At 35.9% G+C, this 25,184-nt stretch overlaps 1 protein-coding gene across 1 annotated transcript; it reads left to right on the forward strand.

Moving 5' to 3' along the window:
- Positions 1–6,424: 6,424 nt before the first annotated feature.
- MYB4R1 (myb domain protein 4r1) lies at positions 6,425–18,044 on the forward strand. The gene is made up of 9 exons (XM_059597924.2): positions 6,425–6,925; positions 7,751–8,262; positions 11,158–11,378; positions 12,511–12,681; positions 13,113–13,427; positions 15,500–15,658; positions 15,738–15,887; positions 16,016–16,222; positions 16,426–18,044. The coding sequence occupies exons 1-9, from the start codon at positions 6,532–6,534 to the stop codon at positions 17,459–17,461; spliced, it is 3,165 nt and encodes a 1,054-aa protein (XP_059453907.1). The 5' UTR covers positions 6,425–6,531; the 3' UTR covers positions 17,462–18,044.
- Positions 18,045–25,184: the final 7,140 nt, after the last annotated feature.

The raw sequence follows: 25,184 nt of genomic DNA on the forward strand, positions 1-25,184 counted from the left end.
CACCTTGAGTTCTTAAACTTTGATTCACATATTTTTTTCAGCCAGGATATACACTTTCATTTATAAAAGATCTTATAAAAACAAAACAAAACAAATGATGAAGGTGCTCTTCAATTGAATTAAAGCTGGTGAAAATTTATAATTACATGAATAATATTGTATCTAATAAGCGGTGACCCTCTATTGATTAGTCTATTTCAAAGAAAAATTAGCCTCTAGCACTTATGTTAGCTATGATGTGCTAGATTTGCTAATTTTTCATATATATCATTTAACTTTGAAGTTTTCTGACATGCTGATTAGGAATAAAATAGATGTGATTATTAATGTCCATATTGAGGCTCATTTAACATACGAGAAATTGATTGTATCGTAAGATTGATATCAATAGCATATTTATGATAAGAAAAATTATTGGTGTCAATAATTTGCTATATTTTTTTTCTCATATTCTCCTACAAATTCAATATTAGATCAACCATTAGATTTATAGGGTCTACTATTGACTTATGTAGGACCCACATAAGTTCACAAATTTAACGGTTGATTTGTAAGATGAAATATGAAAAATATAAGAAAAATATTAACACAAATCATTTCTCTATAATGATTGAGCTTAATACTTTACATATTTACTGAGGCTTCAGTTGAAAATATTTGTTTTTACTATCTTGATAGAAGTTGGAAAAATTTGTTACCAACAATAATAGTTTTCTGGTGTACCTTAGAATTGAGATATGCAATCGTGTATATATATATATATATATATATATATAAAATCACAAGTCGTGATTATTTTTTTAAAAAACAAATCAATGCTTCAGAAAACAGTCAATTGAGATAAAACAAAAACGATAAAATAATTGATCATATTTGTAGTTTGTTTATGTGGAAAATAACTTAGGGAAAGATGGGCTTATGCAAGTTGTTTCTTAAAGCACATGTGTGCCATTAATGAACATTAATATTTGATAAGATAGACTTGCATATGTAACTCTCGGCTACATCAAGAAAATGAAAGAAACCGAAATTATTTATTCACCAAGTGAAACCAATATGAATAAATGTGGAGTATGTCCCAAAACCAAAAATCACTAAAAGCCATGAAAATCTATTACAAGAGAAGTTATTATTTCGGCTTGTCACATTCGAAATAAGGTGACTCATAAGAAAACTAGTGAAGCTCTTTACGAACTTTGGGAAGGTCATAAGCTTAGCTTAAAATACCTTAAAGTGTAGGGTGTTTGGCAAAGGTTGTGTTACCTGAGCCTTATCAAATAAGAAGGGAAAAATGCATTTTATCTCTATGAAGTTTGACATTTTTTTCAATTCGAACTCTAATGTCTAAAAATTTGCAATGTACTTTCATAAAGTTTCAAAAATTTGCAATTCGAACCATCGGTTAGTTATTGCCGTCTAAGAAGGCGAAAACTCACGTGATTTTTTTGGGCTTATTCTCCCCAAATTGCCCCCAACAACACTTTTGCTTGTTGTTCTTCAATCGCTTCTCTGTGCTGGCTTGGAATGCGCGGTTTGCCTCTATGAGCTTGTGCAAGGAGAGAAAACTCGGCTGCTCCCCAAATGCAATCATGGCTTCCATGTCGATTGCATTGAAGAGGCTTTTGAGTTGTAGTCCCGGTTCTGTTGATGTTGAACAAGCAGGGAGGGCACAGAGTTAGAAAGCAAGTTCCTAATTAGATTGAACATATTGGATAGTGTAGAATATGGATGAGAAATCAGTGCAAGATTATCGGAATAATTGATTCTGGTAATGAGAAATTGTTACTTGGAAGTTCTTGATGTTCAGTAAAGAAATGATAAAGAAAAAAAAAAAAAAAAGGAAAAATGGGGATGGGGACATGCGGGAAACGAGAATGACTCATCATCAACTGGGGAGTAGTGACACAGTCCATTGAAGGAATTGCAAATTTTTAAACATTGTGATTTGAATTGAAAAATAAGTTAAACTTCTAGGAGTAAAGTGCATTTTTTCCAAATAAGAAAACTTGATTCTAAAATTTGTGATTGTGCTTTTATTGGTTATACTTGCAAAGTTCATGTTATAGATTCCTGGTTATCAAGAAGAATGTTTTAGATTATAATACTATTATTAAATCTGAAAATGCTATTTTCTTTGAGCAAGTTTTTCATTTGAAAAATAAAGAAAAATTATTGCATGAATCTTTTGTTGCTTTTAATAAAATTGTTGATGATGTGTAAGGATGAGAAGAATCAAGTGAGATAGAACGAAAAGGAATCTCGATAATAATTTTAAAATGTTGATGTATATGGTGCGTTTGAGATTGCGATTTTGCAAGAATAATCTGCGTTTGTAAACGATATCACAAAATGTAAAGTGTTTGGTATTGCGATTTAAGAAGTACTTCTTCTAAAATAGGAAGAAAAAAAAAATGCTATTTTGATAAGCATGTTAGAGAGTACTTATTTGAAAAGATGAGTGCTAGGCTTACAAACAAATTTTACAGAAAAACTTTTACAAACTGATATGGCACAACATGATTAAGTTTTTCAAAATTTGAACTTATCTTATATCTAATCATATTGTACCACATCAGTTTGTAAAATTTTTTCTGTAAAATTTGTTTGTCAGCCTAGCATTCCTCATTTGAAAAAACGCAAATTTAAACCAAAATTATGATTTCGCATAACAAATATTTGATAAAAAATTACTTTTTAATATGTTTTAGCAAACGCTTTTACAATTTTAAAAAGTAACAATTTCAAAAATAAAATTTTTAAAATCGAACTTATTAAAAACACAATCCCAAACGGTATTCTGATTGATAAAAGAGGGTTCAATTTGTCGAGATAAGATTTAAAGATTATATTCTGATTGATAAATATTAAATATATATAAATCTGGAACGACCTTTCAGCCTAGGCAAGTTGGCAAGTTGCAAGTCAAACTCTTGCAACCTGCATTAATAAGTCAAACAATTGGTTGTCATAATTACTTTATATTAAAAATGAAAATGATTTGTGACACTTGTACCCAAAACGAATGAATTTTTATTTTTGTGCAATGATATATACACACTAATATTTCACTTTTATTATGTTGATCTAGTAGGGTGTAAAAGTTATTAAATTAATTATGGTTAAAAATGATATATATTACATTTTTATTTCGTAACGGTCTTATAATATTGACCTTTCAATATTTAATTTCACTCTCTTTCCATTCTTATGAAAAAGTTAAAATTAAATCCAAATCGTTAAGAAAATTCCAGGAGATGTGATGTAATTTTTTTTTTTAATATCTTAAAAAAAAAAAAAAACACACACACACACACACAATCAACAGTTTGTTAGAACCGACACGTTAGCATTGCGAGATAGTTATGAGATAAAATGTGGTTTATATATAACATTACAAAAAAAAAAAAAAAAATTCAATAGCTACTAGACGCTGCAACATTATCATAGTGAGATACAAATGTGGTATTTGTGTGATATATAGGCTATAACATTACTCTTTCTTTTTACGAGTAATGCTAGGAAACATCTTTTTATCCTTTATTTATCTTCCTAAAACTGATGTGGCTATTAAAATCACCATTAAATTTTAGATGAATCATACTTGAATTTTGATCCAATGGTGATTTTGAAAACCACATCAACTTTAGGAGAATAAAAAGATGATTTATAGCATTACTCTTCTTTTACCCTACTTTTTTGTATGATGTTTTCTATGCCTCCATACAAACTAGGGGTGTACATATGGGCATATATTAACCACCCACATTCGCTATCCACAACTATATGTTATCCACACATGTGAATGTGATGAGCAAAATTCAATATCCGCATATGCAAATGCGAATAGCAGATTTAGGGTATGCGGAACCACATCCGCATACTCTTTATATATATTTAATAAACACCACAACAACATCATTTTGGATTAGACAAACGTAATGTTTACATTGTTTAAGTCTTTTTTTTTTCTTTTTTTTTTCACAATTCACTCATTCACTTGGGCAAAAAGGCAAAAGTAATGTGAAATTAATATATTTTTCAAAACATTAGGATTTTTAAAAAATTAAAACAAGTTCAAAACACTACATATCAACTCAAATTATTTTTAAAATCATTAAAATAGGTTGTAATAGAGAGACTCAAAGAAGGCTCAAGAGATTAAAATAGGCCCATTACCTAAAATGCGGATAACGAATAATAATCGCAATAACTGCGCAGATGCGTTTAGTAAAAATATGATGTGGATGCAGATATCTAAAAGTGACTTTTGCATGTACACCCAAACACAACCCTAGCCTACACAAATGAAAATAGTCTAAATTATATTTTACATCTAATTCATTATTGCATAATAAAAATATTATCACATCATTTAAATTTTTGAAATAATACAACACCATATAAATTACAAGATGGGAACAAAACAAAATGTAAAAAACATATAATAAACTCTCTCCATTTTACTTGAAGAACCCGGATGAATACAAGGCAATAAATGAAGCTTGAGCCCATTTATGGATGTTGGTGTGCTTTGCAAATTGCTCTTGGCTTGATTACGCACAAGGGGACAGCAACCATTATGTCAATGTGTTGACTATTTTAATATGCAATAAATATGGTAGTTATTTTTATTTTTCTAATAATAAATTGAATTATAAAAGTTTTATAAACCAGCCTCTAAAAAATTGACACGTGTCTTTTAATATGTAAGAACTAAGAAATATATAATTTTTTTAAATAGTATGTTTTTTCTCGTATGCTCTCTATAAACTCCTACAACCCAACTTGTATAAAATTTATATTCTTTATACAAAATCTAATCAAATTTAAAAGATTAACACTATGTATAGTATTTTGTTCACCGTATTGGCCTGTTTGCAAACAATTTTCATAACTGTTTGAAAATTGTTCTCAAATAGACGTAGTCTTCACTACTAACACACATTTCAAAATAAACTACAACATTCTTTGAAAAAAGAAAACACTTTTTACAAAATGCTGCTCAAAAAAGTGGAACACAAAATACTTTTAAAAAAATAACTAAACACATGCTATTTTTTTTTTTTCAAGTATGGATCTTCCACTTTACGTAAAAATAATTAATTATTTTTTTTAAAAGAAGTGGCGAATGGCTGCCAGATCACCATCAGACAAGGAGGAGGGGAGAAATTTGAATTAGTGACTTCCACTTTATGAGACATGGTTTTCAGCCGATTGAGTTATCGGTTGAAAACTTATTAATTATTTGTTTTATAGAAACACTCTCCAAACTTTATCAAACGATTATTTATTTATTCTTTTGTTTCTTTTTGTTTTAACCTTACATACAACACTTTTTTTTAAAAGGTAACAAGTACTTGGGCCCGGCCCAAAAGGAGGGGGCTAACTGCTAATGTTGCCCCCTCCAAGTTACTCCTCCTTTCTAAAAACATACAAGCCCACTATTTGGAAGCCCATAATTTCCAACCCACACCCTATTGTCTCTCTCAATTCCTCCAATTCCATCTTCTCAGATCATGGGGCGTTTTGAGAAGCAGATTAGTTCTTGGGTGAGAAAAGCTAGAGTATCTATTTGGTTTTTTTTTTTTTCCTCATCTTTTCATTTTAAAAATCAATCATTGGATCTGCCTTCACATATATAGATCCTATAAATCTACTGGTTAATTTTTTTTTTAAAAGATATGGAGAAGGATGAGAGAATGACTGAAATAGATGCTTTAACATTTATCATTTTGGGTTGAGGCAAATTTGACTAGAGATAATGAAGTTTTTGAGCACACCGAGTTTTCAAATTCGTCTATTTGGGTTTGCAATTTTTAAAATATGTGATTTGAAAATGTAATTTTTAAAAAATAATCAAGAGAATAATGTTTAACATTGCGATTTTGTAAAAAAAAAGTGAGATTTTAAACTAATTGACATAAAAAAATTTGATAAATCGTAATTTAGCCTTTTGAAAATCATGCATTTTAAATAACACAACTCTTAGTTACTGCAATTTAAAAATACAAATTTTGTAGGTTTTTGAATCACAATTCTAGAAAATTTGAGAAAAATATACTTTACTCCTAAAATATCTACGTATTTGCGTTTTGGCGCCCAATATTTTAAAAGTAACAAAAGACCCCCGTAATGTATCTGACGTTGGCAAAAAAACACCATCGTCAATTAAATCCGTTTATTTGGACGAAAATCAAGTCACTTGCGTGAGTAAAGTGTATTTTTTTCCAAAAAAAAGATTTCACTCTTAAGTCTCAAACATAAATTTTTATACGATTTATTAAATCTCACTATTAATTTACGAAATGCCACTCAAGCAAACGCCGTTTCAAACGTCTGTTAACGTCAAACATAAAAGGACGACGTCGTGTGCTAAAAATTCAGTGTTTAAATTCTGGAAAATGTCTTGCCCCTTGAAAAAGTAATCGAAGATTGAAGAAGCCTCTCTTCTAAAACCCTCTGTTCTCATCAATCCACCGCCGAGAACCTCCCGCTAAACCCTAACGGCCCTCTCCTCAGAGAACTCACGCAATGTCTCCTCCCACAGAACACGAAGAAGAAGAAGAAGAAGAGGAAGAAGAAGAAAAAGTTGATCTCTCCGGGAGCGAAGACGACGATGCTTTGGACGAGGACATGGAAGCCCTGAGGCGAGCCTGCATGCTCACGGGAAGAAACCCTAACGACCTCAACAATCCCTCCACGTCCGCCGCCAACGGAGACTACTCCGCCGGCCCCGCCGATTCCGACTCCGATGACGACCTCGAATTGGCCCGAAATATTCAGAACCGGTTCTCGATCTCGTCCGCTCTTTGCGAGACCCTGTCCTTGGAGCCTCTGTCTTCTCTCCCGCCCGCCACCTCGGACGAGGACGACGATTTCGAAACGCTCCTCGCAATTCAGCGACGGTTTTCGTCCCACGCTACCGGTAAAAGCGCTATACCTATATGTTTGTGTGTGCATTTTGTGGTGGAGAATTTTGAATAAGAATTGCCTTGCGTAGTTGATGTTGGATTGTGGTTTTGGGCTTCTGAAGTTTACACAACTATCACAAGCTGGCATGCTCTTAGCCTTTTTTTTACTAGAAATGATAAAAAATCATTCTCCATCCCTGCTTTCACCCATCTCCGTACAGTGGATGAGTGAATCTACCAGTAGATTTGGTGGATTTGCAAAAAGGATGGATGGGAGATGGGATGGAGAATCTACCATTGTCCATTTCTCATTGCTGCTTTCGTATTTACATATTCAGTTGTTTTCTGCATGAAAAATGCCTCGAGCATGCCAATGCCATATGTGACAGTGCTATTGTTTTCGCAACTTGGAGTTGTGTAAACAATAACATTGTTGATGTAATCAATACACCTTGTTGGTCGCGTTTACTTTGATAATTTGTGCAGAATTTATGCAAACTTTTGTTATAGAAGTGATAATTCCTTATTTTGTAGTTGTGGAATGCATAATTATATAGAGGTGAAAACTTAGCCTGCCCTTTTTGAGAGTTGGCTAAGAATAAGCTCTTTTTTCTTGTTAATTTGTAGGAATGGTTTAGCAGTATCATTCTTTTTTCCTGAACCATTTACGTGCAAACATGACATGTTTTTTATTTTATGCATACCCATTTTTTTTATTGTTGTGTGGCTTGTTCTGCACTGATTGAAATTTATTACAGTATTTTCTTTCTGAATCTTTGAGTCTTGCTTTATGTCTTTTTGAGCACCCTCATTGAACTGGTGTACGGTTACATTTGCAGATATGTTGAAACGTGGAATTGGGGGTTCGTTAAAGAAACCTGAGCAGGTTCATGCCTCTAGTCTATCCTTGGAGAAGGAAACTACTAGTACTTTGTTTGTAAATAGAGCTAATTCTTGTGAAGGGTTTACAGATGCTGAAGATTTTTGTAACACCCGTCCATTGGATGACAATGATGGTGGGATTAAGCCTTCTGGTTTCGTTGAGAGCCATCAATCAGATTCTTGTAAGTCATCTATCTTGCCACTTAAAAAGTCTTGCTTCCCAAAGTCTGCAATTTTGCTACTTGATGCCATTAAGAAGAATAGATCCAGTCAGAAGTTCTTCCGAAGTAAGTTGATCCAGTTAGAAGCGAGAATTGAGGAAAACAAAAAGCTGAAGGAGCATGTTAAAATCCTTAAAGACTTCCAGGCTTCTTGCAGAAAAATAACTGGGCGAGCATTATCCCAGAAAAAGGATCCACGTGTCCAGTTAATTTCAGCAAAAGAAACGTGGGCTTCGAAGGATTCAAAGGTTAGTTGATAAATATCATTCCCTTTAGCTTTTAAAATGTTTTATTCATTTCCTTTTCCTGAGACCACTTCTAAATGATTTTTGGTAGTTGCAGCTTAAGTATCTGTATTAGCTTGTAATTTTCTTTTGTAATACACCACACCACAACACCCCCACCCCCCCCCCCCCCCCCCAAACAGCATGCTAAGACATCAATCATTTGAGCATCTGATCTATGTGTATCGTAAAGAGTTAGTACCTGGTGATATGTAGCTAGATTACACTTCTTAAGCAGACACCTAAAAACAAAGAAGGAAACTCAACAACTCAACAACTCAACCTGTTCTTGGTCCAGGTGCTGCAATCTTCTACTTGTCTTTGGTGTTTTGGAAAATCCATATGATCCAAAGATAAAGCTTTTCTCCGTTTCTCCTTCAAGCACTTCAGTGTCTCTTCATAGCCCCCAAGTCTATTCTTATTTTGTTAACCCAAAAAAAAAAAAAAAAATTGTCCACATGTACATGTGATGCTACAAAGGCATAATCTATGAATAGAAAACATCCAATCCTCTCTCTCCCCCCCGGGCCCCCTCTCCATGTGTATATGTGCTTTTAGGTCTGAACACTAAAATAGATAGACTAGAAACTTGTTGCAGTCTTCCAAGAATAACTTCGAACTTTATGGTTTCAGGAGGTCCATATTGTCATCTGCTATTGATTGAGGAATGAAAATAGAAAGCGAAACTTTTAAGGAGCTAGACACAAGGAAGGGCCGGGTGCCCTTCAAGAGCATTATGAGAGTAAGAAGAAAATATATGACAAGAGAAGGAAAACAAAAAATAAAGAAGAAATTCATGGAAAGAAACAGGAATTTACTAGCTGTGGCACTATTTTTCGGCAATTTATTCAACTGGGAATATATATCATTTAGAAATAGTTCTTAATGCTTGGAAAATTGTAGAAATAGTTCTTAATGCTCAGAAAATTGGAAATAGAGCTTTTGTTGGGGGGTAACTAGTCTGCACCCATTTTTTTAGGGTCTCCTCAGTCCTCCCCTCATTCCTCTGGTCTGTATTCATGCCTGTCTTGCATCTTGGCCTCTCATCACTCTTCCTTCCCAGCCTCAAGCTCCTAACATCTGGATTGGTGCTGCTCACACGCCTAACCAACACCTCACAGTCTAGGGCTGGCAAAATGTGTTCGAGTGTTGGGTTCGTGTCCGACCCGATTACGACCCAACACGTTTAAGCCCAACCCAAACATGACACATTTAACTAAAGGTGTCGAACCCCCAACCCGAACACGACACGGTCTATAAACGGGTAACACGACACGAACTCGTTTATATGAACAGGTCGTGTTACCTTTTTATAACCCGATCCGACACGAATGTAAACTTATTATAGATTTTAACCTTTTATAGCTGTGTGAAAATGGTAAAACACCTCGTTGTTTTGTATTAAATGATTTTTCTTTCACAACTTCTCTCATCAAATCCTCCCCACCGGTGAATACCATTAGGATACATCTGTGACACCATTTCTTCTCCGGTGGAAACTAACCCCGATTGGAGCCACCCTACTAAAAGTTTAAGTAATAATAATTTCACATTTTCAATGTGAACCAAACAACAAAATAAATTTTCAAAGAAAGTATTTTAATAATATTAGTCAAGCACCAAAAAAATCATTAATTGTTCTAGAACATCTTTTTAGTTGAAAATATTTTAGTTCGAAACAGATGAAACCTTAATCATTTCAAAAGATGAAGAAAAAAAAGAAAAGAAAGAAGACTACAGCCTTGCAGAAGGGAAACGAGGCAAATCCACTCATCAAGTGAAATATATATAACTCTTTACTAAAACCCATAATTACACATAGCCTAGCAATTCTTCCTTTTTTATTTTTCCAAAATGATATAAACCCTAAATAATTACATATAATTCCACACCAAAGCTACTCGGATTGGCTTTGAAAGTTGAAAGAGAACTAGACAATAAGCCCCTCAAAAGTTGAAAGAGAACTAGACAATAAGCCCCTCAAGTACCTGTATTCCCAAGGAAAACATCTGTGCGAACTGTGGTAGACCTGAACGAAGCCTTCACCAACCTGGTGAGGGCTGAGTGCTGAGGGCGTGAGAGAGAGAGAGGGAGAGAGTCGAGAGATCGAGGGAGAGAGAGAGACTGAGAGAGAGTGATCGGAGCAGTGTGGCCATGAGGTTGTGAGCCGTGAGATGAGGCAGTGAGTTTGAGGCTTTTGGTGAGAGAGGGGTTTGAGAGCTTGGAGGGGTCCTGAGCGGCGCAAGGGAGGCAGAATTGGAGTTTTTTTTTTAGGGTTGAGTTTTTAGGTTTAGACGTTTAATGAAAAAAAAAAAAAAAAAATTACATATGGGGTCAAACGTGTCAACCTGTGAACCTGGCGGGTAGACACGACACAACACGTTTACTAAACGTGTCATAAACCCGTTTACGACCCGAACCCGTTTAAGCCAAACCCTAATCCGAATTTTACGTGTCGTGTTCGTGTCGGGTTTGCATGTCATGGGTTAAATTGTCAGCCTTACCTCACACGGCACTCAATGACCATATCGGCATCCCTCATGCCCCCCAACATTCATAGCGACATCCCTCATGCCTTCAATGAACAGATTGGTTAAAACAAATACAAAAACAACACATTATTTTCATTATCTTCTTGAACTAACCAGCCTCCCGGTAATTGACTACCGTTGGTGGTGTCAGTGAGGTTCAAAGGCCTAGCACAAACCAGTTGGTATGGTTATGATCAAGTATTTACAAGGTTTTGGAGAGAATTCCATAAGATTTCAGCTTGGTTTTTATAATTTAATTATTCTTTTTATCTATGATATTCAGTGCCTTCATTATGCTAATGTTGCTGCCTCTTTCTTTTTTCTACAGGCTAATGATAAACGGCTTTCTCCCATGTGTTATGGTCCAGCAGAGAACTCTCATGTTGCTAATTATAGAATGGCGATTACTAACTTTCCACTTTCCTTAGAAAGGAAGAAATGGTCAAAGGTAGAAACGGAAAATCTTGTAAAGGGAATAAGGCAACAATTTCAAGCAATGGTGCTTCAAATTTCAAGAGATCATACCTTGGAATGCACAGCAATCGCAAGGTGCACTCACCAGGCCTTGGGTCTCATTCTTACTACTTATATATGCACTTTGTACTTTAGTTTGTTGGGGGTTATCATCATAATACTCATAGTTTTTTTATTCTCACTTTTAAAGGATAAAAAGTACTTTCAACATTTACAGCCAAAGCTCCACATATTTTTCTTCCCGATATTTTAATTGTGCTTATCTTTTTGTTTATGTCTCATGGTAGGAGTTGGCCCCTTTAATATGAACTTGTAAGCATTGTGTGTTTATGACTCTGTGACATGCATTTTAGTTTTCTGAATTAGCAACTAGCGTTTAAGACAGCATATCCCAAGAGATCTTTGGAATACTTTGGTTTGATCATTCCAGTTTTAGCCACTTGCTGCAGATTTCGAACTTTACCATGTGAAACTCCATTTTTTTTCCCCAAAATATGTGGTATTGGATATTTGATAAAGAGTATCTCACTAGCAGAACATGTTCAATGTCCTTTTTATGATATTTTAAAGGTTAGTTTCTAATCTTGAATTATAATTGGAAGGTAATTTATGCTTAAGTTGCTTTATAAAATGTATGAAATTAACGAGGAATAGAGAAAGATTCAGAATGGCCCCTTCAAGTTAAAAAAAAAAAGATTATCTAATCTTTTACTAGGTGTTGCCAGAAGCATAAGTTTGAGAAAAAAGCAATCTATCATTATGGCTTTAGAACGGAATGAGACTGTAAAACCTGTGTTTGTCAGGCCTCACACTTTACTAAATTACTTTTTTTTTTTTTTTTTGATAAATAATTCATTTTATTGATGAGCGCAGATGGGTGCAACTTTAGTACACAGGATGTATACAAATAAAGTCCTCCTTACTTGCTAAATTATTAGCCATGTATAGTTGAGTGAATAAAGAATTGAATAAGTTACATCACTACAAAATGATGCCATACACAGATTCTGTACACTTATATAAGGTGCTCATAAAGAAGGAATGAAAGATGTAATAATAATAGTATGAGGCCACAAAGACTGTTATTGGACCTCCTTTCTCACTCATTTTTCAAGACATTGCTATGGATAACCTCAGTATTTGTCTTTCTTCATTGGATAACATTGTTTGTTAGGCATACTTTCCCTGACAAATGTCTTTTTGACAGTGGTTCAGAGAATTCTTCGGAAGATTCAAATGATTTGGATATGATCCTCGCATCAACTAAAGATCTTGAAGTTCACCCAGAAATGATTGGGGAGTTTCTGCCCAAGGTTAATTGGGAGCAATTGGCTTCCATGTATTTTGTTGGTCGCTCCGGTGCTGAATGTCAAGGAAGGTATGTACTTTCATAACAGGAAGATTATATTATATTTGAAGTGTCTATGTTGTGCTCTTAACAGTTAGATTTTCTGGTATCAACCAGTTCTTGACTATTGTTTTCATGTTTATTGATTTTCTGTGAAGAATATGTATCCAATGAGGCAAGCTTTGCAGACATCTATGACAATATGACAATCATCATCACAGACGCATATAGCATTGTTGGATTTGAAAACAAGTGCGGGGTCGTCGTAGGTCATATAGGTGGGATCCATACATGATGTGTGCTTTACTCAAATACAGTGGTGCTAAATGCGTCTGTGATGATTGTCATCACAGACGTCTGTGCCGCTCATTTCTTATGCCCTTGGAACGACAACCACCATGTAGACATGGATTGCTTTTTTTATTTTCTTTTAGCTGAACATATTTGGTTAATCTCTGCAGGTGGTTGAACTGTGAAGATCCCTTAATCAACCACAATCCTTGGACAGCTAAAGAGGACAAGAATCTTTTGTTACTTGTCCAAGAAAAAGGGATCAATAACTGGTTTGATATTGCTGCATCACTGGGGACAAACAGGACCTCATTTCAGTGCTTGGCACGTTATCAAAGGAGTTTAAATGCTTCTATGCTAAAAAGCGAGTGGACTAAGGATGAGGATGCTCAACTTCGTGCGGCTGTAGAGGTTTTTGGTGAGAACGATTGGCAGTCTGTGGCTTCTGCTTTGGAAAGACGGACCGGTAACCAGTGCTCTAACAGGTTAGTCAGCTGTCTTGAAAAAGTACTTTTTATGCTTTACTTCTCCTATTGGAGAAAATAGGAGTGGGATTCTATCCCCATTTAATTAAAAAAATAATAATTGTTTTTGTAATCCATTCCCATTTACTGATCTCATCCTTAACAGAATCAATACCCTGTGATCATATTTTCTAAACAAACCAGAGCCAATGTATCTATGAGATCCTGCTCACAATTATTTCCTGTTAGGAACAAGGAAAGGGGCATGTTTATTTCATTGTCTTCATATACTTGATTGTTATCAAGGAAACAATAGCAAATACACCTTTAGATCCCTCCTTGCCCACAACCAGCCAAAAGGTGAAGGGCCTCAATTCACGGAGTTCAACATGCAATCGATATTTCACAATCAGGGACTCAAGGAATGTGAATACGAATACTTTATTTATTTTTTTGATAGGTATTCAAAGAAGTTTTATAAAAAGCGTAGGCGCCTCTAAGCATACAGGAAGTATACAAAAATGACACAAAAGCATAAAATAATAATAATAATAATAATAAAACAAGAGAAAGCACCAGCGAAAACCCAACAATACCAAAACCCCAAACACCCCAGCCCTAGCCCTAGGCTACTAGGCATAATAAGGAATTAGAATACTACCATCATAGTTGGTGATAACATCTGTTTGAGGAGAACTGCTGGTTACTATTGAATTGTGCGTTGATCATCTTGAAATCGATTTTTTTTTTTATAAGTAATGTATTTAATTAAAAAGCGTGAGGCGCTCCTAAGTACACATATAGTATACACAAGAGGCTCCAAACGAGCAAGAAACCCAAGCCCTCAAACCCAAACCCGAAACCCACATAACAATAAAGCCCTAAACCCCTTGAGGCACTCAACTCTAGAAGGCGTGAGTCTTGCCTTTTTCCTGCATAGAGGATGCTCCCTTAGCATCATAGTTGATGGAGCATTCTAAATTTAGAAGCTCCTTTTTATCTTTTACCTTATGAGGGGTAATCTCTAAGGTGGCATTGCACACGGATCCCTAATCAAGGCCCAATCCAAACGGGTGGCAGGGGAAAAATCACCTAAAGCGTAAGGAAAATCTCCGTCTTCCCCACCCAAGAAGTCTCCATCCTCGCCACCCCATCAATCTCCGTCTTCCCCACCCAAGAAGTCTCCATCCTCCTCTTTGCTAGCCATCAACTTCGAAGGACTGACCAAATTTGTCACCGCACTAGAAGAGCTGGGTGGGGCACTGAACGACGACACTGCCTTGTTATTTGAGCCTTATTATTCCCCCAAATTTTTGCAGTAGTTCATTTCCTGTAAATCCTCTTTTCAACTTGTGTAATACAATAAGTCACTTCATCTTTTGTAGTTTATTTCTTTATCTGGAGTTACTAAAATGGTGCTTACTACTTCCCATTCAAGGTTAGTAACCTGATTGTGGGAAATATATTTTCTTTTCCCTCGTCTCACATATGTATTACGCAAATGTAATAGTGCAGTCTATTTTAGTTGATTGGGAAAAGTAAACTTATGGCTCTCTCTTCCACTCTGGTTCCTTTTCGTAAAGCAGTTTGCGCTGTTACAATTTCATATGCCATTGCAAGTTCCAAAAACATATACCTCTTTCTTTCCTTGTTTAACTCCTCATAACTTCTGCCTTTGTTAAGCTTTACGATTGTTCCCTATGTGCCCTTTCAAGGGCCTCCTCAAAACTGTCTTCCTTGATTTGAATCAATCATTTTTTTTGTTTTGTTTTTTTTCTTTAAATTACAATGTCTTATTGTAATAAAAACAGTTTGCTGTCATATGCCATTGAAAGTTCTAAAAACATGTACGTCTTTCATTCCTTGCTTAAACTCCTCAAAACTTGTGTCTTTGTTAACCTTTTATGATATTTCCCTATGTGGCCTTTGAAGCCCCTCAACTGCCTCCCTGAGTTGAATCAACCAATTCTTTTATTACCAAATTTGCCTTGTGACACATTTATCTGGTTTCTTTCTAGTAACCACTTAGTTCTTGGTTATAGGCTGCTCAGTGTGAATGAATTTATTCCATCCTGACCTTTTGTGATTTGCAGGTGGAAAAAATCACTTCACCCAACCAGGGGAAGAGTGGGGAAGTGGGTTGCAGATGAAGACAAACGCCTCAAAGTAGCTGCGATGCTTTTTGGGCCGAAAAATTGGAATAAGATTGCTCAATTTGTGCCTGGTCGAACTCAAGCGCAATGTAGAGAAAGGTACTGTGTAATAGTGTTAATTCGACCTAGATGCTATCGATTTGATAAATTTTTTAATTCTTTCTGATTCTGATAACAGGTGGGTCAATAGTTTAGATCCTTCATTGAATTGGGATGAGTGGACTGAAGAAGAGGATTCCAGGTTGAAAGCAGCTATAGCAGAACATGGACATTGCTGGACTAAAGTTGCTGCATGTGTGCCTCCACGTACAGATAATCAGTGCCGAAGGTATGAAGTTTTTGACTTTTTATGTATGGTCAAACCAGTCTCATTATGTGAAATGTTTTTCAACTACTTTTATTGCCTACATAGTTTGAACCTTCTTCCATCACATATTCTCTCTATATTATAACCAGGAGATGGAAGAAGCTGCTTCCACATGAAGTGCCCTTGCTTCAAGAGGCCAGAAGAATACAGAAAGCTGCTCTTATATCCAACTTTGTAGATCGGGAGTCAGAACGTCCTGCCCTTTGCCAGAGTGACTTTCTTCCATTGCCACTTATTTGTTCAGTATCAGAACCAGAAAATGTAAATCCTTGCAGTAAAAGGAAGGGAGGATTAAGGTATATTGTTCACACATTATTTTTCCTGTTCCTTCATTTACAATCGTTGTAAGCTTTTTAAGAGTTTTTTTTTTTTTCTTTGTATTTTGTTGGTGGATTTCTAACCTTTTTATTTTAGTGTTCTTTTTTCTATCTATAACTTTGACTTTGCTTTGCTCATTCTTGACATTTTTTTTTCTTATTGTATGCAACAATGTTCCTAGGAAGATCAGAGCCAAGGAATGTGAACAACAATCTCAAGCTTCTTCTGGTACTATAAAGAAGAAAAAGTATTCTAAACCACATTCAAGGAGAAAGAAATGTACCGAACCAGTTGCAGACAAACTGAGTCTTCCGTTGCACCCAGAAAGTTTTGAATCAGGGACAACTAATGGCGATTGTATAGAGGCTGCTATTGATAATACTTCATATATGGGGAGAAACCAGAATTCAACATGGTCTTCTGGGAAGTTGATGTTGTCAGGAATCACTAATGATGCTGAACATCCTCTTGATCACATGTCATGTCTGGATTCGACATTGTTAAGCATAACCAATGGTGAAGTGGTTGATTCATCGAATGGACATTTTTGTACAGGGAAGAGGAGAGCTAAACTACAGTCAAAACGGAAAAAATGTATGGAGTTGGCGGAAGATAGTCACAGTTTCTCGTCACATCCTGAAAGTTTGGAGTACAGGAGAACTAAAGGCGAAGATGTTGGAAGCAGCTTTGTGGATAAGGAAACTAGAGTTTTAAAGAGGCAAAAAAGAAGGAAAAGAAGTAATAAGCCATTAGTGGAAGGCCCCATTGTAACTGTTCCTTGTCAACAAGATGGCCTCGAAATCTCAACATGTGATAACATTTCTTCTAAGCAGATTTTAGGGACAGGAGATCAAAATGACATTACGCTCGCTTGCTTTCTTCGCAACAAATCAAAGAAGAGAAGGCTTGAAGTTGCCAAAAATGCAAATCAGGCTAGCTCTCCATCTACTCTGAAAATGGGTGCTGATTCAGTTCCCAATGAAGTAGATAAACTTGGTGATGGAAACCAAATCCTATCCACACAAGGTGGGGAACCTCGTACACACTGTCATGTTGAAAATCCTGATAAATTGTTGCCTGGTATACAAGATCTTGTCCAAGGGCAGAAGAATGCTGGTCTCCAAGAACCAGTGAGCATCAATCTAGATGGTGATCCTGAAGAGAGTTATGATATTACACTTGCTTGCTTTCTGCGAAAGAAATTGAAAAAGAGGTGATATCAAGTTGCCAAAATGGCTAATCAAGCTCGTTCTTCCTTTCGGTTTTAAAAGATCCAAATCACTTACTGGAATCTCAGACATGCTGTAGCATTATGAGTATATGCTGACCATCATGGCTAACTAGGCTAGATCTGGTCCAAGGGTGAATCGATGCTCAATGACATGAACCAGTTAGAGAATCTGCGAACCAGGAGGGTGATGCTAGTCTTGTTTGGCTTTTGTTGAAACAAATTGAAGAAGAGGTGGCTTCAAGCCTGCAGAAGTGGGTATTCAGATGTGCTCTCACGGAGCAAACATGTGAGTAGCCATTCGAAACGATTGATCAACTCTACAAGATTATATTGCCCAGAATTCCATTTGTCATCTTGCAATATGCAGCTAAACATTAGCGCACGTCTTTGTTACCTGAAATGAGCAATTTTGCCGAGTTACATCCGTATAGCAACATTATATACTCTGATATTCTTTTCCTGAATGAGCATCATATAGTGTATTCATCGAATCTGCTTTTTATTGGTCTCGGTTTGTTTGCCCAAACCTTTGATTTATTTACAATATAAAATACACATTTCCTATGTTATTCCCCTGGATGCTACATAAATTTTGTATTTTTGACTCTGAATATAAAATTTAAACATATAAATTACTCGACACCAAGTAAATCATTTATTTGATATAATTATACTGTTTAAAATACTTTTCGACTGTCGTGAATAATATATATATATATATATTTTTTTTCCTAATCAAATACGGGAAAAGGTTACCGGGATAATTCAGTGACCTTGAAATAGCGATTAAGAGTATCTCAAATCTATTTTGAATAATTAGATGCTTGTTTGTTCCCAACCCAGCATCTAATCTATCACATGTTCTCTTCTATTCTTAACCCTAACCAGCATTAATCATAGCAAAATTGTTGTCTCTGATAAAGTTGATTCAAAAACAAAACCCTCGGATTAATAATTGTTTGGACTGTGGAGAAGCATATGCAGATGGGAACTTCTAGACCCTCTCTGCGGAAAATAGTAGTTAGCAGAAACTATTAACATGGTCAGCTTTAAAACACCCAAAACAATGAGAAATTGCTTGTGCTTCTGGACTTCCTAAGTAGAATGCAAGTTGAATGGACTGCTGTGATTAATTTCTTGAACTTGCTTGTTGGAGGATTGCTGGCAGGCGCTCGAGTGCTTGTGTGCGGAAGATGTTGTATTCATGCCTTTTGTGGTGTCTTTAGAAAGAAAGGAATGATAGAAATTTTGAAAAATATGAGATGACTTTGGATTTGATTAAAAGCCTTTATTTTTTTAACACTTTGTATTTTTGGATAAATACTTTTGTTTCTCCGTTGGAGATTAGTTATCATGATTTTTTAGTTCTTTTTGTCACTTCTAACTAGGTGACTTCTCTTATATGCTTCATGTGTACCTGAAAGTGTCTTACGCTTTTAATGATATTTTAATAAAGAAATTTAGGCAGTAAAAATGAGATAGGTGAAGTTGAAATGAGTACACTTCTATATCGGCTTTATAACTCCTTTTTCTTTGTGATTGTTTAGTAACTGGTCATTATTTACTTGGTGATGGAAATCATGGAACCTTCAAATCATATTTGCATATTAATCTATGTCAAATTAAGCATAATTATGCTTCGAAAGAGAATAACATCACAATATCTTAATAATACAAGAATAAAGTCAAGATGTAAATAGGAAATATATACTAGTTCTTAAGACTGTTTTTCAACTTGGAGATTTATTTAGAAACGACATGTGGAGAGAGAGAGAGAGAGAAGATGAGTGTTCACATGAACTTTGTGCAACTAATAGTACATTATCATAAGCCCCATGAGTCTCGGCAATCTTGAAAGCATTTTTGAAGAAGAGTCACGGCATAATTAGCTGAACTTTTCAATTTCAAGACTTTGTCACGGCATCTTCTGCGACACTTTCTAAATTCTTCTTTTCTTGATTCCTTAGTAAGAGCTCCTGAACCACTTCTTTCTTCAAGAGTTGTGTTCTTTTGTGATTTGGAACCACTACTTCTTTGTGGAGTTTTCTTCTTTCGTGATTTAGCATCATCATGTGGAGAAAAAGAGAGAAGTCGAGTAGTAAGTGGAAAGGGATGCAAAAAGGGTTGTAGAGGGCGAGAGAAAAAGGGAAAGGGACGATCCTCTACGTGCACTAGAACTAGAAAAAGGGTCAATGAAAGCATTATCATAACTATAAGTCCTTTCATACCATTTCCATCCATAGTTTCTCTCCCATTCTTGGGAACTACAGAATGAATCCATAATGTACAAAAACATTTTGAATTTATAGATATCATAGTTTGAAATTTAGTTAGTTTTAGAAAAATGTCATGTTTTTTTTTAGAAGTTAAGCCAAGCCAAGAGTTGTTTAGGCATGGTGGCATTCGAAAGGTTTGATACCTTTCACTGACATGAATTATGGTCAAGGCCATATCTCGTGACCCTTGAGGTTTTATTCTACTCATCGGGTAATTTCTAAGCGTTTTTGCTTTTGGCAAAAGTCATGTATTTGATTTTGTGGGTGGGGATGTGACTTTTGGTGAAAAGGTATAAGTGTTAGTTTGTTTTAATTTCATATGCCTTTCTTAAGGTTGGCTTCAAAAGATGGAAATAAAAAAGGGGTATAAGATTATTTGAATAACAAATTACAACATAGAGATTTGTAAAAGACAGCATCATCAAATTTGCACATAAAATTGACATTTAGAAATTATGAATGGACATCGTGTTTCCACAAAGAAGTTTTGAAATGCAAAGCGTTTTCTATTATTAATTAATATAGAAATAGAGGCGAGAGGAGGGGCCATGCGTTTTGACTAATCTCGTTTGGGATTGCGATTATTTTCTATTGAACTCAACTCTTTTTTCTTTTTTCTTTTTTTATTGTGAATACCGAGGAGAAAAAAGTGATGAGATTATGTTTGGATGATGATTAAAAAAAATTAAAGATAGATTATAAAAAAATATAATTAAAAAACAAATTTTAAAATTTAAGAATAAAAAAATTAGGGGTAGTTTTGAATCACCCCTAGTGGTGGCCAGACAACCACTAAGGGATGGATCATTCACCCCCAGGTGTCTAGGGCTGGCCGAGCCACCACTTGGGGGTGGATTGGCTACCCCCGAAACTGATGGGGGTGGCCGATCCACCCCCAGTGAGTGGATCGGTCACTCTAGAAGCTAAGCCACCCCTGAAGCTAATGGGGGAGGCTCGGCCATCCCCAAATTCGACAGGGGTGGCTAAGTCAGCCCCGAAAACCGGTCGGAGGTTGCTTTGCTCGGCCACCCCCAGACTCTTAGGGGTAGTCTGGCCACTCCCTAAATATTTATATATTTTTTTTAATATTTTTAAAATGTTTATTTATAATTTTTATTAGTTAAGTTGAAAATTTTTCAGTTGAGTTGAATTGAGTTTAAAAAGTTGCCAAACATGAATTTAGAAAAGAATTGAGTTGAGTTGGGAAAAATATGTTTCCCAAACAAGCTTCCAGGGAGAAGGAGAAACGGAAATTAATGGGAATACTTCCGAGATTGGAGACGACTCATCTGACTAAATTGTGCATAAACATGTTGACATATATGGTGAATCTTGCACATAATCAAAGAGAGAATATTTCATTGAATAAGAAGAATAACGCCTTGTATTGGTTCTGGTTGTCCAAGTATGAAAGACCTTTCCATCAGTGTCTCCACAAATGGCAATGATCATTAAAAGTGTCTCCACAACACATCAAAATCTATCTTCTTCCACGTCTCTATTTTAGCAGGCATGTTGATTTTTGAGTTCCAAGTGTTTTTGTGCTCTCTATGAATCTTATTAGCATGAACAACCATTTGAATGTAGTTAAGGGAGACTGGCCATGCATAACCTTATTCATATGAAGCCTGGCTGTTACGATCTTTTAAGTGTCCTATATTAGTTAAATACAATCTTAATTATGTGTATATAAGTTGTTGGACACATTTTTCTTGCAAGTCGGTCTTTAAGAACGAGTTCTATCTAAGGTTTGTTATATTTGCTATAAAAATAACCAACAGTCAAGTATGTGATCACATGGGGGCTGTGACTTTGTAGTCGAGTTACCGAGAGGGGAACCCTCGATATCCACATTCCTAGGAATGTGATGTGTTGGAATCTAGATTCCAAGAATGTAACTAACGCACGTTAGAATCTGATAGGATTATTAGGAATATGAGATTAATTTCCTTGTATTTATTCCCAACCCAGCATCTATCTTCTATGCTTTACCTTAACCAACATTATCAAAGTAAAATTGTTTTGTCTTTGTTCAAGTTTATTCAGAAACAAAACCCTAGGAGGATTAATAATTGTTTGGACTATGGAGAAGCATACGCAGATAGAAACTTCATGACACTCTGTGGACAATAACATTTTGTGATACTTCGTGCATCTAAAAATAATAGTTAGCAGAAACTATTTACATGGTCAGATATAAAACACACCCAAAACCATGAGAAACGGCTTATGCTTCCGAATGTCATTTTATGCATCAAGTTGAATGGACTACTCTGATTAATTTGTGGGAAAAAAAAACTTTGGCCCCCTAAATTATCACTTATTTTGCAATTATCCTTCAAAACCTTAAAAAGCAACATCAAGGACTCGCATACTATCATCGCGTGTCAAATTTCTTGAACTTGTTGCATATCTCCATGATTAGTCCTATATTATTTTAACCTGAGCAACCAGGTGAACGTTTCCTAGGAAGAAATTGAGTCCAATGGTTCATCTTGAACAATTTTGGCTCTTCACACCTTATGTGATGCCCAAGATTTCAAAACTCGAAAAGAAATACAACCATTTGATAAAAAAAAAATGTTTGCATTAATCATTTTCATAATGCAACTGTTAATTGCAATGGTTTTAAAACATTTTTATTTGAAAAGCAACCAAAAATCCAACTTTTAGCTTCTGGCCGAACGTTTGATGGGGGACCACTGAACGTTCGACCTTAAACCCTAGCACAAGCGTTCAATGTTGAACAACACTGAACGTTCAACTTGTAACCCTAGAACAGTTGGGTAATAGTACACCGAACATTTAAGCATAATATCGAACGTTCGATGAAGTCTGGAAAGTAATTTTAACGTATTATCTCCTTTTTCCAGCATGCTACACGCCCCTCCCCCTATAAATACGACCCATTCCTCAGCCCTTCAGCCTTCATTCCTCTCTCCCACACCCCCATCAACCCTAAACCTATAAAGAGAGATTCTACAGAGGAGATTTTGAGGTTTTTTTTTTTTTTTTTAATCAAATAAGGGAAAAGGATTATGGGGAAGATTCTCCTCACTCTTAATCCAAAAGAAAGAGAGAGCGGGAGATCCTATGAAAATGAAAATGGGTGTGCAACCCAAACAACAACCCCGAGCCAACCAGAAAACAGCGCCACTATAAGAGAACTAGAAAACCGTTGGGAATGGATCAAATGAATGATCCTACCCATGAAGAGAACAAGGGCGGCCACAAATTAAGGGCTACTAACAAAGGCAATAGAAGAATCACCAAAAGAAAACCTTCTGGTATTCTTGCAAAGAGAACCACCATAGAATTGGCACGAAGAAAGGTTAGGTCAACAGCGCTGATAAGCACTCAAACCCCAACAAACAAAATTGGTGAACAAACACCGAAAGGCAGAAGTACAACCAAAAAATAAAACAGCAAACACAAATACAACAAGAAAGGAAAAAACAGATAAACACCTCTACAACAACTAAACCAGCAAATGGGGTGACAAGGCATGGGCGTGCAACCCGGGGGCCGATGAAGACGTGGAGCCTGGAGGCGAGGAGCAGAATAGCTAATGGAGATCATGGCGAGGCGCGACAAAGGCACACAACAGAAAAACAATAGATAAGTAGGAAAAGTTCTCCAAGCCCATAAATCAGCAGTTGCGGGAGTGGGGGAACATGAGGCGGCAAAGGGGTGAGGGGAGGCCAGAGAATACGGTTGAGCAGCACCATGGAGGGTGGATCTGCTAAGGTAAGACAGATTTTGCTTCAAAGGAGCCAAATCTAAGGCCCAAAGCAGATCCAACCGAAGAAGACAGCGCGGCGACATAGAAGAAGCGGCGAGGAGGCCGAGGGGAGGCTTAGGTGGCAATTTATTGGGGAGAAAGAATAATTCGCACAAGGCAATGGATAAGGCCTCAAATGAGGCAAAAGGAGCTAGAAGAAAATCTAGCTGGTAGGAACCCGAAGGTAGAGCCATAAGAGAAGAAGGAAAAGGAAAAGGTTTAGTGGGGGGAGGAGGGAAGAAAAGAGATGAAACCCTAATACTATAAGGAGATTTTGAGGTTGCATTGTCATCTTCAAGGTAAACCCTTCTGTACTAAGTTTGTTTGTTTTTTTTTTTTTTTTTTCACACTTCTAACAGTGTTTTAGAGTGCCATAACTTTGTGCTAATATTCTCCTTGAAAAGCAAAAAAGGTTTTTAAGTGTTTTAAAATTCCTCTTGTTTTCCTAAGTTTTCATGTTGTTGTGGTTTATTATGTCTTTATGAGCATATGCCAAAGGTGAGAATTGTTACTTGATGGTTTGGACATAGGAGCCTTGCATGAATTCTAGTCTTTTGACCGAACGTTCTCTACACTCTAATTAAGTGTTTGACCTCGAGTTTGAACGTTAGACCGTGAGCGTGAATGTTCGAATAGTGTCCATAACGAATAAATTAGGGTTTTGTGACCTTTTATCTATTTGCCTCTCAATTAGGACAGTTTTTGCAATAGGTTCTTTAGTACTGCGTGTAACGCTAGACTGTGTTTCATATAGCAAGAACTCGAGATGTCTAAGGATTTGAGCGAGCATACGAGGTACGACTGCTTTTTATAAAAGTAAGCGCTATATGTCAGCTGACTTAGCACACATATGTTACGTGCCTGTTTAATTTTCATGAAATTTGGTAAATGCTTAAATAATTGATTAAGGAGATACATTGTATGACATGGTACATCAGTACAGGTATAATGGCAATGGTCTTACTATATGAGCTAAACTTTATATTCCAATATGTGTGTTTATATGGGTTTTGGATGTAATGGTTGTCCGTGACCGGTGCAACTATGTTTAATTGGTAGTCACTACATAACGTACATTATTAGTAGTGTAGGTCACCTAAGATTGGAATCAGTCGGGTTGCTAATGTTATAGACAGTATCATGCAATATCAGAGGCACCAGTATTGTATTATAGGTCACTCAAGACATCGTCAATTCTGCTAAGAAGATGTAATATCTCAACTCGAGTAGACTATACAAGATAGCTATAATGTGAATAACACATTATCTTGCAGTATGAAAAAGATTGGTGATTGTCACTGAAATTATGCCATACCATTTCAAAACCAAAATTGCATTTTTGAGGTATAATAGCAAAGGTAACACCCACTATATTAGCAAAAACTCACATTTGTACTCTAATATAGATAAGCTCATTTCATACTCAACTATGAGGCCAAGGCGAAGGTGCCAGGCAAATATTTCTTAGTACCAAGTCTTGACTATAATAATTTTTTTGTTAGAAGCTCCATGCATATGATTGATAATACTTGTGTACCATGTGGTTTTAGAAATCTCAGATCTTATATTTTCACCTTCTGCATTATGGGCAATCCCCCTAGACTGGTTTCTTAAAGATAAGGGCACGTAGATTTTCTCACCTCTAGGAGGAA

This window comes from Corylus avellana, chromosome 7 (genome assembly GCF_965113065.1).
Source record: "Corylus avellana chromosome 7, dhCorAvel1.hap1.2, whole genome shotgun sequence".
In the NCBI taxonomy this organism is placed as follows: domain Eukaryota; kingdom Viridiplantae; phylum Streptophyta; class Magnoliopsida; order Fagales; family Betulaceae; genus Corylus; species Corylus avellana.

Excerpts from the sequence above, each read along its gene's own strand:
- MYB4R1 (XM_059597924.2), top strand. The coding sequence starts at position 6,532 with ATGTCTCCTCCCACAGAACACGAAGAAGAAGAAGAAGAAGAGGAAGAA. Across the intron at positions 15,659-15,737 it reads CAAGCGCAATGTAGAGAAAG|GTGGGTCAATAGTTTAGATC; the intron begins GTACTGTGTAAT and ends TTCTGATAACAG. Across the intron at positions 16,223-16,425 it reads AAAAGGAAGGGAGGATTAAG|GAAGATCAGAGCCAAGGAAT; the intron begins GTATATTGTTCA and ends CAATGTTCCTAG.